At 46.2% G+C, this 14817-nt stretch overlaps 1 protein-coding gene across 4 annotated transcripts in view; it reads left to right on the top strand.

Annotated features, from left to right (window-relative positions):
* Hth (Meis homeobox homothorax) overlaps positions 1-14817 on the top strand; it is a 388286-nt gene that overhangs the window by 183815 nt on the left and 189654 nt on the right. For all 4 annotated transcript variants that reach the window (XM_070670915.1, XM_070670914.1, XM_070670913.1 and 1 more), the window contains one exon: positions 3310-3318. In XM_070670915.1, the coding sequence (XP_070527016.1) occupies positions 3310-3318 (9 nt within the window). The remainder of the gene's footprint in view (positions 1-3309; positions 3319-14817) is intronic.

Here is a 14817-nt window from a genome sequence, read left to right as displayed (position 1 = left end):
TTTGTTCCTTCGCGAGCTGAGTATTTTATCGTCTCCCGATAAATACAGTACATCTGAGCGAAACCTTAAACGTGTTTTTACGAGGTAAGTTTCACGGATGTGCATTAAGATTCATTTCTGGCTAGCTTTTATCGGCATAATCCTTTTTCGATGGTGTTAAATGTTGGCCGGCTTTTTCTCCCGATCGCCCGCCACGCCGTCGAATTCAACGGATTCCGAGCTCCGTCTTCTGCCCATTGTCACCGTTCGTTCATATTAGCGCAGCGTCAGTATGGGAGAGGCCGAGGAGATTAATTAGGGACGATGTTTTAGCGGCAAAAATGAGGAAGGGGAGCGAGGCAAGAAGCGGTAGCATCAACGGCCGTCTTAAGTCGCGCTAACTAATCTGGCAACGCCACGAGATCGGACGGACCTCATCGCCCCTTCTCCATAAGAACGTGCTACAAATTAAGCCCGGATCGGTAGAAACCATCTCGAAAATTTAGCCCCGCCGGTTGTTGTACCCTGCGCTACATTGTCTACGTGCTAGCGAAACGGAGAGGGCACGAATAAGTCCCAGTTATTTTCGAGAAGAGATTTCCTTCTCGAATTAAGAACGTTATTTTATATTAATTTTTTAGACAAATATTTTAAAGTAAAGTTACGCGCAGATTTTCCCCGAGATCTTATATTTCTTGTTTGCGTCAATATTAACTCGATCTAAGTTTATCTACGCGATTTTCTTACTTAATCGCGATTTATGCTGAAGAAAATTGGAACGAGTCTAATACGATACGCGAACAGTGGTCTCGTAAATAAAATAGAATGATTTATTAATGTTTTGGCGAGATGCGAGGATGTATTTTACACCGGAATGCCGTTTGAAATTTGTTTAACGCGCCTGGTAACGAAGGAGAATAAGAAAGCGCAAGGTCGTTGTCCTTCTTGGACATGTTTGGATTTCGCAAAGAATGATATCGATAAATCGGCTCTGCGTCACTTGGCCGAATCACTTCTTCAGCAACAGCTGCAATTATTATCGAATTTATAGTGCCACGGCCGTTTATCACATTATTTATTACATTCGCCGCGTCTCTCGTTGGTAACGTTTTACAAATAAGTACGCGCCGAATTTTAACATTGTATATAATGTTTTAATTTTATCGCGCCTCTCGATTTCGATTTTAATCGTCAATTTATTCCTTCGTGTTATTTTTATGCTGCCAGTTGCCACCGCTACCATCTAATTTCACGACGGACGAACTATTGGCACCGTGAGAGAGCCGCGAGAATAACTACCGCGCGATTCTGCCTGTTCCATTTGTAGCGGCTTGCTATAATTTAAAGTTGAACCGAGTTATTTTTCTCGGCAGACAGAAAACGTAAACAGCGCGCGTACTTTCTGCACAACCAAATTAGCGTGGAGAAACTAATTACTCTTGCACTTTCGCGGACTTGTCATTATTTAAATATAAATAAAATAATATTTCCGCGGAAGACAATGGTGACACAGGCTTATCGAAATAAATAATTACTTTTTCTATTTTTCAAATTAATCCTGCATTTCTCTCGGGGATTTCGTAAGAGTGTTAAAGCATACGTATGAGGCAGAATGCGCGGCTCGCGGAATTAAGGCATAGATCGTCGAATATATTACGCCATTTGGTGCAAGATTCCGGCGCGCCTGCTATTCATTTAGCGATAACTGCGGCTAAAGCAATTTTTCTTTCCTCGGTCGATCGGCCGCGAGAGAAACGACGGCCTTCCTATCGGCAGGAAGTGTTCGGCGTTGCTTTTATCGATCGATTCGCCATGTCGATCGGCAGCCAAGGCGCTAATGGGTTAGTCAGCCCGGACACGAACTCGCCGCTTCGAGCGTGCAACCGGCCGTGGAAAGAGAGGATGGAGCGTACGAAAAATGCCGGTGCTCTACCTATACCTATCTGCGTGCCGTTGCATATTGCATGTGCATACACGTGCCGCGCGGGATAAGTGTCGGCTATCTCGGCGGAGACACATAGTCGCGTCTAAGGATAATAAATAGAGATAGACCAAGGTAGATAAGCGGCATAGACACCGGGAGTTTTTGTGGCGTGTATCTATATGTTGCCCACGCCGGAGATTATCTCGAGGAATTACGAGTGCGGCTGGGCTTCTAGTTTAAATAAAGCTAGCTCTATATCGACGCCTTCTTGATTTTCACGTTTAGAACTCGTTCGGCCGATTCTGCGCCGCGCCGCGTTATCCGCGCCCCCTCGTCCTTCTCCCTCTTTCTCCATCGTTTATCCGCGCGTTGTCTCGTACAAGATTGTCCGTCCCGTCATTCACCGGTCAGTCGACCAACGGCGACTGTTTGAAATGTTGCGCCGTCCAAACGATATATCAAATTATAGCGAGCGATTAGTAAGAGCGGATATTAGGCAGCGGCACGAAGCACGCTCGTTTGTTTCGCAAGACTTCATTCAGACGCCCGATTGTTTCGAGCGCTGACTCCGGTCTTTGGTTTATGATTTATCGTGACGGTTGCCGCGTGCTTACGTGACTCGCACGCTCACAATAAGGCAATTAGACTCCCCCGATTCTTTATTTAATAGAAACGATACGAATTGTATGCGCCGGCCAAAGTGGTCGGGGTTGTTTCTCGCTCGCGTCGCAATACCCGGCCGGCCGATCTGGAAGGAGCCTGAATTTTTCAGCGCTCGCCGGACAAAGTGCATCCGCGGTAATTTCGACTTTCATCTCTCTTCGTATGAAATCACGACCGAGAAGAATGCCATTCACGCTCTTAATCCCCTTTTGCACGGAAAGCGACTTTTTTCTCTCTCTGAAACGCTCTTTAGCGCCGTGGGGCAATTAACGCGGAATTAGCCGTGTGCTCGCCGCAGTCTTCTTGTTGCGCGCTGTACATAAAGTCATTCGGCGCGGCTCTTACCGAAGACTCGGAACCGCGGAGCTATGCATATACCGTCGACTTGAGCGAAAACGATGACGAGGCGCAAGTATTGATGCAATATCCGTGTGTAATTACATCTCGCGTGTAAAAGGTCCGGCGTGGTGTAGAAAAAAAAAAATTTTTATACTTCCAGCTGATTCAATTTTATGTTTAATTCTATTTCGTTTTAGGTCCTTTGATTAAAAAAAATTTTGAAAATAATTCCGCCGACTCGCGTGGGCTCGTACAAAATGAATAACGGATATTAAATTTAAATATCAGCTTCAATAATACCGCGTAGATAATATTCTTTACGGCGTTTAATTTTAATTAATGCTAGATATTATACCCGTTTTAACTGACCTGTGCTAAAATAAGTGTTTCTATTTTTGTTTCAGATGCAATGGGTAAGTGGATCTGTTTCTAGCCAAGTCGGCGTTATCGGTAAGCACGATTGTAGCGATTCCATTTTCTTCGGGCAATGTATAAACTGCTCACTCGTACCGGCTGCATGTGGATTAATTAGCGTAATTATAGCGGTTTATTAAATAAGCGATTACGCGAAAGAAAAAAAGGAAAAAAAATAACCCTTACATTTTCGTAAACGTTTTTATAATTCGAAAAAAAGAACTCATTGATTATCATAATCGCTCATAACGTTTACGTGCGTGACGTGAGATTATCAACGCTGACACGGAACATAATTGTATCCACATAAACATGTGTGATACAGTCACGGGCGGGTAATTAAAAATAGTTGATACGAAACTCCGGGATATTAAAATTAAGCGTAGCGCGTGAAGTATATGAATGCCGAAAAGGTATATGTTTTCCAAATTTGTATGATTTAATTTCTGCCGTTTTATATTTCGCCGTCTTCGGTACTTGCCGGAATAAATTAAGCGCGATTAAACTTGAACACATTCCGAGCATAACATTTGCAGATTGTCGGGAGGGAAAAAAAAAAAAGAAAAAAGTTTTTAGCTAGGTACGCGAGAGAGGAAGAAGCGCGATTGCTCGATTCGATAATAATCCTCTTAATGGATCTTGTCGGCTGTCGGCGACACGGTCTGAACGACGAGGATCGGTGAGACGATCTTGTGTTACCGATCTGTTACGAGCGCAATGGCCACTCTCTTACATTTCTTCTTAATTCCCCCTTGTGCGTGCGGCGCGCGCCGCAATAACGAGGCGCTTCGGCTTAATTAGATTAATTAGATTGCAAGCGAGGCGGATCGCACGGATGGCGCTCGACGAGATCGAGCTTTCTGAAGATCTGTCGTTAACCGCATTAACATCGTTGAAAGATCTTTTTCCTTTGCGCAATATTTTTCTGAACAAAGTCGCGAATATTGTAGCGCGTGGAATATACAATTAATTTGAAGTTTATTAAATTCTTTTAAAGTGCCGAATTATTGGTCTTTATTTTTTCGAGAATAGAAATTTACGTACATCGATCTTTTATATTGCTTCTGCTGCGGCAAATAACGGCACGACAACTAATAATATCGAATAATACGAAATGGAGATAAACGACGGACGGATAATAACAATCTTGAACTAATTGCTCTCATCTTTCTACAGATAATCTTTACAACAACTCATGCAACTATCATTAATCCTTTCGCTAAGCACAAAAACTCATATAATCAATCTCTATGGAATGGTAGATATCATTACAGCCATCTCATTAGTACTTTAATGCCGTCCAATAAAATCAAATTATGTCAATGGCACGTAATGTAGTATTACCGATTAATTGTTGAGCTCTCATAAAATTCACCTTGGCGAAATATAAACATCGTTATCAATTTAATTTTAAGTACGCAATTATGACGATTATTAAAAAATTATAAACGCATTTGGAATACTTGCCGCGTGTACGATCGGTATTATTTAGTTGTCTTATTTACACGACATTTCGTCATTTATCATTCGAAATATATTATTGTTACGAAAGCATGGAAGCCTCGTAACAGAAAGCGTTTCTCTTACCGAACAGTGATTCGCTCGCTAACCAGCCGACGGTTATTGAAGAAATGAAACGAAGAATGCGCGGTTAGACTCGTCCAGTTCAGCTGGACCTTTTCTCGCGGTCGGGCAAAAAACTTTCCGATGGCCCGACTTTTTAGTCGTTAATTAGTTGCATTTTTTTACGATCGCGCACACGTGCAGGGCGAGCCGGAGGAATGGACGCGCGATCACGGGGGGAAAAATATAAACGAGGCGAAGGAGAGAGGCCGTGGAAGATAGAACGCGTGAGAGCAAGTTGAAATTAACTTGCACAGAAAATCGCTGCGCGTACACAATGTTCGGCATTATACTTTCCTCGACTTAGCTTGTTCTTTTTTCTTTTTTTTTTTAATTATTCTCTAAAATTTACAAAACGATTCTTTCGACGGCGATGCGAGGTGTACACGAAATACTCGCCACATCGGGCATCATCGCGACGTTTAAGGTGTAATTACCAATCGTGACTTGAAGTATTCATTAACGTTCACGGCGAGGGGCCTCTTAAGGATACACGGTGGCTAGGTAGATCGTTGAAGCATGCATTAATCGAACGGTACCCGAACGATCGTTCATAGATACGAACAGAGTAACGTCGATCCACGATGGTTTCCTCCGCGCTACGAGATTCGCGTATAATTTAATGCCCCATAATAATGTCGATGATTAAGAGAAAAATATTAACGTGAAAATGGAGGATGATTTAACTCGCGATCGCGCGGACGTTATCGCGCCTTCGTACGCGGCTAACAGTATCAGAGCTAATTGCTTCGAAATTCTGACAGGGATAAGAACGCTCCTCATTAAGCATATGTATGCCCCGCGTTATGCGATGTTAGATAAGCGAACATAAGGAAATTGAAGGAGGAGTGTACTAATTTAATACATGCGTTCGCGTTCGACGATTCGCATGAAATTAATTTTGTGCCGACGCGTCGTGTCCGAGGGAAATTAATTTCGTACTGCGCATCCTTATAAAAATACGATTATGAACGGCGTGTATTACAAGCGGCTTAAATTGAGCGCGGCGGTAAATCAAGCACGGATGGGCGGTTAATTAAAAAATTCGGTAGTAGCCGTGAAAGGTTGGAATTAAATTTTGGGGGCAAGACGCGATTAACGGACGCGTGTTTGTACTTATTGGATACTAAGGCCGATTGAATCTGACGTAACGGTGGCAATTTTGGAGAAGGTCCGGCGATAAGATAAAACGATTTGCGCGTAGATGTTTCGGTGCCCTTAGTTTCCTTGTACTTTACGCGACGGTATTTTTATTAGCATTTTAAGGGATGCATTAACTCTTTTCTCTTTCTTTTTCTTTTTTTTTTTTCTCTCTCTCGGTTATCTCGGCTTCTGCTTCTCCGTTTTCCGTCACGAACGTACGATATGCATTAACGAAATAGATATGGTTTCGTGGGAGATTGTCGATTTAAAAAATGTGTCGGTCGCAGCTTGAATTAATTTGGTATAACTAGATTCGTAACGACCGGCGCGCGTTGTCAGAACGCCCGCATCCTCGTGTCCATTTCCTGCGATAACGCGTATACTTATGCGTATTAAACGGACGCGTCGGAGACACCGTTGCCTTCGCAAGACCGACGGGATGGATAAGATAAGAGACCCTTACGTTTTCGATTATTGACCGTTCTCGGCCGTTTCGAGGACTCTTTGGCACCTCATTTTCGCGATGCAGAAGTCCCCTCGCTTGCTATCGCGCGATTCCGAACGGAGTCATAATGGCAGCGTTTGTCAGATCGTTCGACAATTAGAATGCAAATCTGTGTTGCTCGCATATGCATATGCACGAGGCGATTTTGCGGCCCGTGAGCGGCTCTATCCGTCGGATCTCGAGGACCCGTCAGGATCCATTCGTCCCTAATACTTTTCGGCGCGACCCGTCGATCGGGCCCCCAGCTTTAGCACGGTCTCGGCCCCGAAATTCAACGCCTTTTACAGCCCGTTATTCCGCGAATTGACGAGAATAAGAACCCGAGGGACGCGACGCGATAACGCCAGGAATCCATTCGGACGGCCGACGATGTGTTCGAACGGATACCATCTCAATGGCCCTCATGGCGCTGATTAAAATTAAATGCCACTTTAGGAAGTTTTACAAGTTCACTATACGCTCTTATTTCTCTTCCTCTTTATTCTCTCTTTCTTTTCTTTTTTTTTTTTTATCTTCTTCGTTCTCGAAGATAGACGATGCGAAATGCGTCACGGAATCGAATAATCGTCGGTGGGTTTAGATACACGTGATGAATATTTGAATGGATTTTGCGCGCATAACGATAAAAAGTCTTATGTTGTTATAGCCGAGCCGTTTCGGCTCGATTTCGACTTTCCTCAATGGCGATGGCAGGGCTCAAGTGCAAAACCGTAAATGCCCGCGCGCAGCATTCGGAGATAGAATTCCTTACGACCCAGAAATACGACATTTACGCAGTATTACAGTCGGTTTTACACCATCCCGAAACGACTACGAGCCGGTTAACGTCGATCGCGGCTGTGCGCTAGGATTTCCTTTACATACATATTGCGCTCGATCCCCCTCAGAATTTACCTTTAACGGGCAGCTTCGTCCCGGTCTTTTTCAATCGAGGTGTCGTCCCGAACGTCTCGAATTCCTAAACTTTTCCTCCCTTATCTAACTGCGCGAATAGATTTTTACCTCCCGTGGTTTTTTTTTTTTTTTTTTGTGTGCAACGAAACGGTATTTTCCATCTTCGTGTTGCATCGGTTTCACATTTTCACGGCGTGTCTCCTCGAAGTCAGACGATTCCGTAATGTCGCACGGTCTGCGGTCGCCCGACAAATAGATTACGTGCTCGCGAAGGGTATTCCTCGTAGGGCGCTCGAACCGCCCTTCTTCGCCCTTTTGCACATGCCACTCACGTACTCATCCGCGTTCCCGGGTACGTCGTATCCGCTGGAGTTGTCGCCCGGCGCGTTCTTCACCGTTCCGTTCTCTCTTCGGGGCGCTTCTCCAAAAATTGCAGCGCGTTAGCACGAAATCCACTAACCATTCCATTATTGAATCTGTGTCCGCATTATATGAATATAGGGGCGTCGCGGCGTCACCGGCATTAAAATTCACGTCACGCCGGAACCGTCGAAACGACGAGACGCGAGCTCCTCGTCGATACGCCGGAACGGATTACGCATAATGACTTTATCCGCGTCGCGCAATTAAGCCACCGTCAACGATGCATCCTTGATTAAGAAATTATTTTTTAATTTATTCAAACGCGTATATTCCCGGCGCTATTAATATTTTCGTCGTATAATTCTTCAATTATTTTTCGTGCTATTTGCGCACGGGTGACAGCACTTAGGATCTTACCGGACGACTCCGACGTAATTTCTCGACATGTTAATTAGTTACGATATAAATTGCGCGATCTCCATGCTGCGGTTCGATTTCTTGTCGCGTACGACACTCGGGAGCTAAGAGCCACCAACGAGATCAGGCGGTGAAGTAGCGGCCAATCGGCAACTGGCACGACACGCGATATCGAAAAACCAGAACGCTTTCGACGGAGGAGGTGACTAAATCGACCGTAAAGTGCTATCACTCGCCGGCGGGGAGACGCGCGAGCAAGAAATCTGAAAACGGTGGAACGTGGTGGCCGAGGGGGGAGGGAGATCGGATTCATACGCGTTCCAGGCTGATCGCGCAGAAAAAGTTCGCGCCTGTGATCTCACCGCAAAAGAGCAACTCGGGAGTTGTTTATCTACTTATTATGTCAGTCCGTTGCTAATTGGGCATATTTGAAGATCGGTGCTTCGGCGGCCGCGCGGCATTTTCGCACGTATCTTATACGAGGGAGAAAATTGACCCTCTTCTTCATCCAGCGCGCCGTTTCTCGCGTCATCTTCACCGATTCGCTTTTATCCGCGGTTTCGCGATCGCACGGATACAATATCCAGCCGTGGCGCAGCCTCCGTCCGGCCCAACGCAAGAACAGACGCATAACTTTCGGTAATCGCGACCGGCCATCCGTCTTTAAGGAACTATCGTGCCATCGGGCTCCTCGCTGCGTGCTCGCGATTTTACTTTCTTTTTTTTTCTTTCTCTCTTTCTCTTACGACTCGCAATTCTTCGGCGCGTCCAGGTCCAGTTGGTCCAGGACGCGCCTTCTTTCGTCGTTACGGTGGCTGACAGCATCGGGCGCCGAGAGATACATCGCTTCATTCTACGGGGCCGGTCACTTAATCTACTTCCCGAGGACTGGGCATTGCGCGCGATGACTTGTGTGAATTCGAACAAGCGCTTGCGTAATTCGTGATGGAAGATTATTCAACTTCTCATCTCGTCCCTTGGTAGCCGGCGAAAGATTTACTTTTTAAATTTTCGTAACAAAATGCGAGAAGTAGATACACAAAAAAAAAAGAAAAAGATAAACGTTCGTTGTCGTTCTTGTCGCGCGTGAAAAAAAAAAAACTGCAAATCTTTTTCTGTCCGCTTCAAAGTAATTTATTTCGCGAGGATCTATGTGGTGAATAATCCTGATTTTTGACCCTTCCCGGTACACGTAATACCGCGGACGGTTCTCGCGCCAAGTGGAGGTCGTAAAGCAATTTCGCGATCGCCTTATCTTGATATCTTACAATTAAGCAGGCCTCGTAATTTACGCGCGTTCGCGTGGAGGAGGAAAGCGCGATCAAGACATCAGATTATCGGACGGTAAAGAGAAGAGAAAGAAACGCGATCAAAGCGAAATGGAACAGGGCGAGGGGGAGGGAATGAGGAATAAGCATATTCAGCCGGAATAGCAGTTTGCGGGCGGGGGTGGGGAGGGACGTCTTATCCGACATCCTGGATAGGATGTGTGCAGCCAGTCGCAAGGTAGTGCGGTTTATTAATGTGATTTATAGGGAGGCGAATGCCCTCCGCGAGCCGCGGCCCTTCGCAGTCCACCGTCCTCCTTTCCGCCCACCTTTCCGGTGTATTCGTCGTGTATCGAATCGATCGAGCTTTGTTTTATTACTCGCCGGAAGAAGAAAGGAGCGCACCGTCGTGTGTTTATGCATTCGTGCGTGCGTGCGCGCGTATACCTCGCACAGGTGTGTAACGCGGCACTCTTGCGCGTTCCTCTTGTTTCTGCCGACTTGTCCCGCACGGTCCGCCAAGTCGGCCGGTCGTTCGGTTTGAAGTGTGCTCTCGAATTCCAATACATAGGCTAAAACGACGCGCGAGCCGCTTTGATAGTTCATAAAGTGAAACGGATTTTGATTCGGCGCCTTTTGTAACACAACTCACCGTCTTATTGGATTATACGGCGTCGCGAACGGCTGCGCTTCTCCGACTGCGCTTTTGTGACCGCGAATAAAAGAAGGATTTATGCCGGAGGGAAAAAAAACTCGCGGTACGAATCGACGTTTTTTTTTCTTTTTTTTTTATTGCGCTCGTAATTATCGGACGATATTTTTATAAAGTATCCGAGAAGAAGCAAGAATTAAATATTAATAGTATAAAAAAAATTGCAATATTTTTATTTAATCGAACTTTCACGTACGTCTCGACAGCGTTTCCTTTTTATCGTCTCGTATTTTTGCAGTTCCGTATTTTTGTTGTCTCCGCGAATCTATTACGGGGAAATTTTCTTTATGCGCGGCACGAATACGTATCGCTGGGTCAGAGGAGAGCACGGACCACGTATAACGCTTCCTACGCGAAGTCCCAGGACGGAGCTAGATCCGCAACGAAAGTGGCGAGTGGTCAGTACCGAATACCAAACGAGCGTTCGTCCCGCTCGGACTACGACGAAGCGGTGCGTCATACATAAGGTATGACCGGACCGTAGAGAAACGAAAGAGGGCGAGATAAGGGATGGAAATGTGGAGCGAGGGAAGGTGCGAAGAGGTCCGAGTCGGAGGTCCGGTCAGCGGAAAGAGGATATTGAAACGATATAACGTTGCATCGTCGAGCTCGCGGTCCATCCTGCCCCTCGGGAACTGGGAACGGGCGATTTTCTCGGGTCCTGATCAAAGGAGCCTGCGTGCGCGGGCATATATTTCCGTGTCGCGTAATATTTCATGAGCCGTTTCTCTTTGTCGACGATCGGTCGCGCGTAGAATAGGGAATTGCTATCTGGACGCGCTACGTGGCTACTTCGGCACGACACCTTGATAGCGGGCAGAAGGAGAGGCCGTGGAACGAGCGAAGGGGGATAATTGCAGCGGGCACGATCTCGTCTTGAGGTCTCACGCGAGGCTGACGAAAGAAGAACGGAAAAAGAAATTTTGATTTTACGCCGGCGGCGAGAGAATAAGAAAGAGAGAGAGACTTCGAGCGATCGCGATAAGTAATTGTCAACGATAAAAATCGCGATTTGTTAAAAAAATTATCGCTTGATCCCTACGTTGTTTATCCATACATTTTCTGAGCTCATATTCTTCTGCATTTCGTTTACTTACTCTCGGTATTTTTCTGTTTACGTCTTGAAATTATTTATTACGGTTCTTATAGGTTGTTACGCTTGCACACAATTCGTTTAAAAAGATTGCATTCTGTAGCTCGATAACGGCCACGGCGCGAAAGAAATTTCACATCATCAATCTTACTCGCCGACGCGACTGCGTTCTCAAGGCCACCGGTTTGGCGAACTCGAATTCCTTCGTGTATCGAAATTTCATTCAAATTCTCAGCACTCGCGCACGATGCAAACGGCGCACCGCGCTTTGACCATCTGGCAAGGCGCGTGTTCGCTTAGCGATGTATTGTGAAGATCCGAGAGCTCAACGGCGGAGAGCTGGGAGCTGCGAGCCTCCCGACGAAGAAATTCATAAGGCAGAATGAGTCGCCGAACACGTTTTAGAATTCACGCGATGGCACGCTCTCTAGATATACTTTGCTGATTGTAATTTGCTGATTTTTTTTTAAATTTTTTTACTTTATTATTTTTGCGGTACTTTTTTCATCGGGCATGAAATTCTTTATCGGTAAGCATTCCTACAAAGATATCCCAAATGACACAGCGTCGAGTTCGCTGATCGTATCGGGGTCTCTCAGTTCTCCGGTTGATAAATCGGTTCGTTGACGTAATGTTCGATGCAAATCGTCGAGTGCCAAGTGAACACGCACCGGAGATGTACTCCCACGGAGGTCCCGGGGCGTCGATCGATTTTTTTTTTTTTTTCTCCGTTCCCATATGATTCGTTTAGCGACATAAAGGGACCAAGATGACACGGCGTGTCTCTCGGGAAATAGGCTACGACGAGAGAAGTCCGTACGCGTATTCCCGCGCACATATGTATGCAGTCGCGAAGGAGCGGCGCGCCGATCATTTATCCTGCGCTCGTCAGACCGCATTGCGCAATATGAAACGTACGGGAGGCAAAAGAGAACACTGTGGGATAAAGCTTCTTTCTCGCCCGCATCGTTCGTAAATAGATCCCGCGGAGACTCGCGGTGATTATCGCAGATAAATCGTCTCTCGCGTGTAGAAGAGGCTCGCTCATCGCGAACAGGAAATGGGTTCGTGGGTAGCGAAAGGACGGTAATTGATTCTCATCGTCGCTACCGCGGTAAGGAAGGTAAAGGGTAATCGATCGTAACTGCGAAGTGATTGAGGTTTAGTCGGTGCCCGCGTTATTAGTTAATCAGTTATTCGTGCGCATCGCGGAACGCGGTGAAGGATACTCGAGCGTGACTAAAGTAATCGGAGCGTCGGAATGCGCTGGATACGTACCGAACCGACGCAACGACTTCTTGACAGTAATAAAATTGTTTTCGACCTATCCGCCCGGCCGATTGACGCCCTCCTATAACGCTCGTCGCGCGCGTGCGCATAAATTAAGGATCGCCTTAATTTATGCCGTTTCTCGGGAAGTGTTTACACCACAGGGAGAAAGAACAGTCGATCCTCCGAGACGTGGGCAGGATGGATAATCTCCGAGGATCTATCTCGCTCGGTCACGCCCAGGGTAGGACTTGGCGGCTGCTGCGCGTCATCACGCCGTTCGTAAATTCACGGCGGACAAACTGGCAAGAATAGTTCGCATAATTCCTCAAGGCCTACCAGTTTTGACGGCGGCGGTCGACCTATCTTGGCACAATCTGCCTTTCTCGCTCGCCGCTACTTCGCTCGCTGTCTGTCTTTCCGTCGAAAGTTTGTCCGTCTCCCTTCGCCTCTATCTCTTTCTGTTGCTTTCCCGAACGTCGTCTGCGGCCTGCCCTAGCGAACGCGCGACGGTTTTAGATGCTAAATCTCTGCGACCGAACGGAGAGACACAGGCACGAGGAATGCTAGACGAAGATAATGCGCGAAAATATAACCGATAGCATCGAAGTCGTTTTTTTTTTTTTTTTTTTTGCTTCCGCTACTGGTAAAGGACTAAATTATTATCGATTGCTTGAAGAGAAAAAATATATAATCATAACGCGAGAGTCGTGAAACTGCAGTAAATTAAAATTTCAGTATAATCACCGTTAAGTACCGACATAGTTTTATAAGTTAGCTCTCGCGGGTAGACAAAAATACATTCTGAAAGCGTAGAAGAAAGGTAGTGATCACCGATATTTTTTGTTATCATATCGTACACGATATCTACAGCCGGTGTTATTGCAACACTCGTTAAATACCCGTATCGTGTATACTCTGTGTGAAAATTGGCGGATATATCGATAGGCAAAAAACCGTTAGGAAAGATTGCAAAAAAAAAAAAAAAAAAAAAAAAAAAAAACACACCTTCGTTAATAACGATCACAGGCAATACCCGCATTCTGCAGGCGCGCACGGATATCGGCGAGTGCATTGCGGTGCCATGCGAGTCGCGCGAGATATGCATTTTACACGCATGCATGAATCACGGCCTCGCCGAGTGTCGAAGATCGAAGGTCAGTCGCGATCCCGCTCCTGCGAGAGAGAAAGAGCTGGACTCGTCTATGACGATGGGGGCAGCTGGGAGGCTAAGGCTGCTGCCTCGCGAGAGTGCATAATAAATGAACAATTAAAGATCGCGACTGCGCCGCGTCGTTGTACGCAACTTATCGCGCCCGGAGATGCATAAACTGGTTTCTCGCGAGTCGATTTATCTCCGCGAGCACTAAAGTCTTCCCCTCGATTTGCTTCCGGTTGCACAACGATTCTTACTAAATCTTCGCCTCCCCGGTCATCAATAATCATTCCGTTGCTCTTGTTTCCGTTTCCCTCCTTTAGAATGTTGCACAATCGGTGATTCGACGAGACTCTCGATCGCCGATTGTGTAATTTGTTCGAGCGTCAAAATAAAAGGGATAGAATATCGATGAAAATATTCCCGCAGCGCCGGTATTACTCGCAACGTGGTTTTACGTCCGAGGAACGCTCGAGGAAAAACACGAAGCCGAATAAGAGAGAGAGAGAGAGAGAGAGAGAGAGAGAGAGAGAGAGAGAAGAGAAAGAGAGAAAAAAGGGTATCGAGCTTGTAATGCGCTTATAATTAATTTCCGCGTAATTAGAGGACGTTGGCGCGGACGCGGATGGCACGGCGGTTATCTCTGCCGGACGATCGTTACACGGCAAGCTTGCGGACGGAGGCTGCACAATGAGCTGCAGCTCCCGTTATTATAATACATCGGAGAAAATTAATATACCCCGACGCGCAATCGGTATCTCATCGCTCGAAATAGGCAGCGACTTCCTAAGTGCAAACGGAAATTATTAACCGTGCGTTCGCGCAAAGAATTTATCGCGTTCTATTGCCCACCGACGTTTGCGCGAATTACAACGGTTCATGCCGCGGTGATTTCGACCTGGTTCGATCGCGCGCTTTTACGTAATTTGTTAAAACGCGACCGAACGTTTGCGGAGCCACGTAACTTTAACGATCGCCGCCAACGCGCGTCGATAGTAGCAGATAGTCTATTTCGGTATGTAATTTTGTTGACTGACTGACGAGAATGAGCGGTG

Source organism: Cardiocondyla obscurior, linkage group LG22 (genome assembly GCF_019399895.1).
Source record: "Cardiocondyla obscurior isolate alpha-2009 linkage group LG22, Cobs3.1, whole genome shotgun sequence".
Lineage (NCBI taxonomy): Eukaryota > Metazoa > Arthropoda > Insecta > Hymenoptera > Formicidae > Cardiocondyla > Cardiocondyla obscurior.
This window is presented reverse-complemented; position numbering and strand designations above follow the sequence as displayed.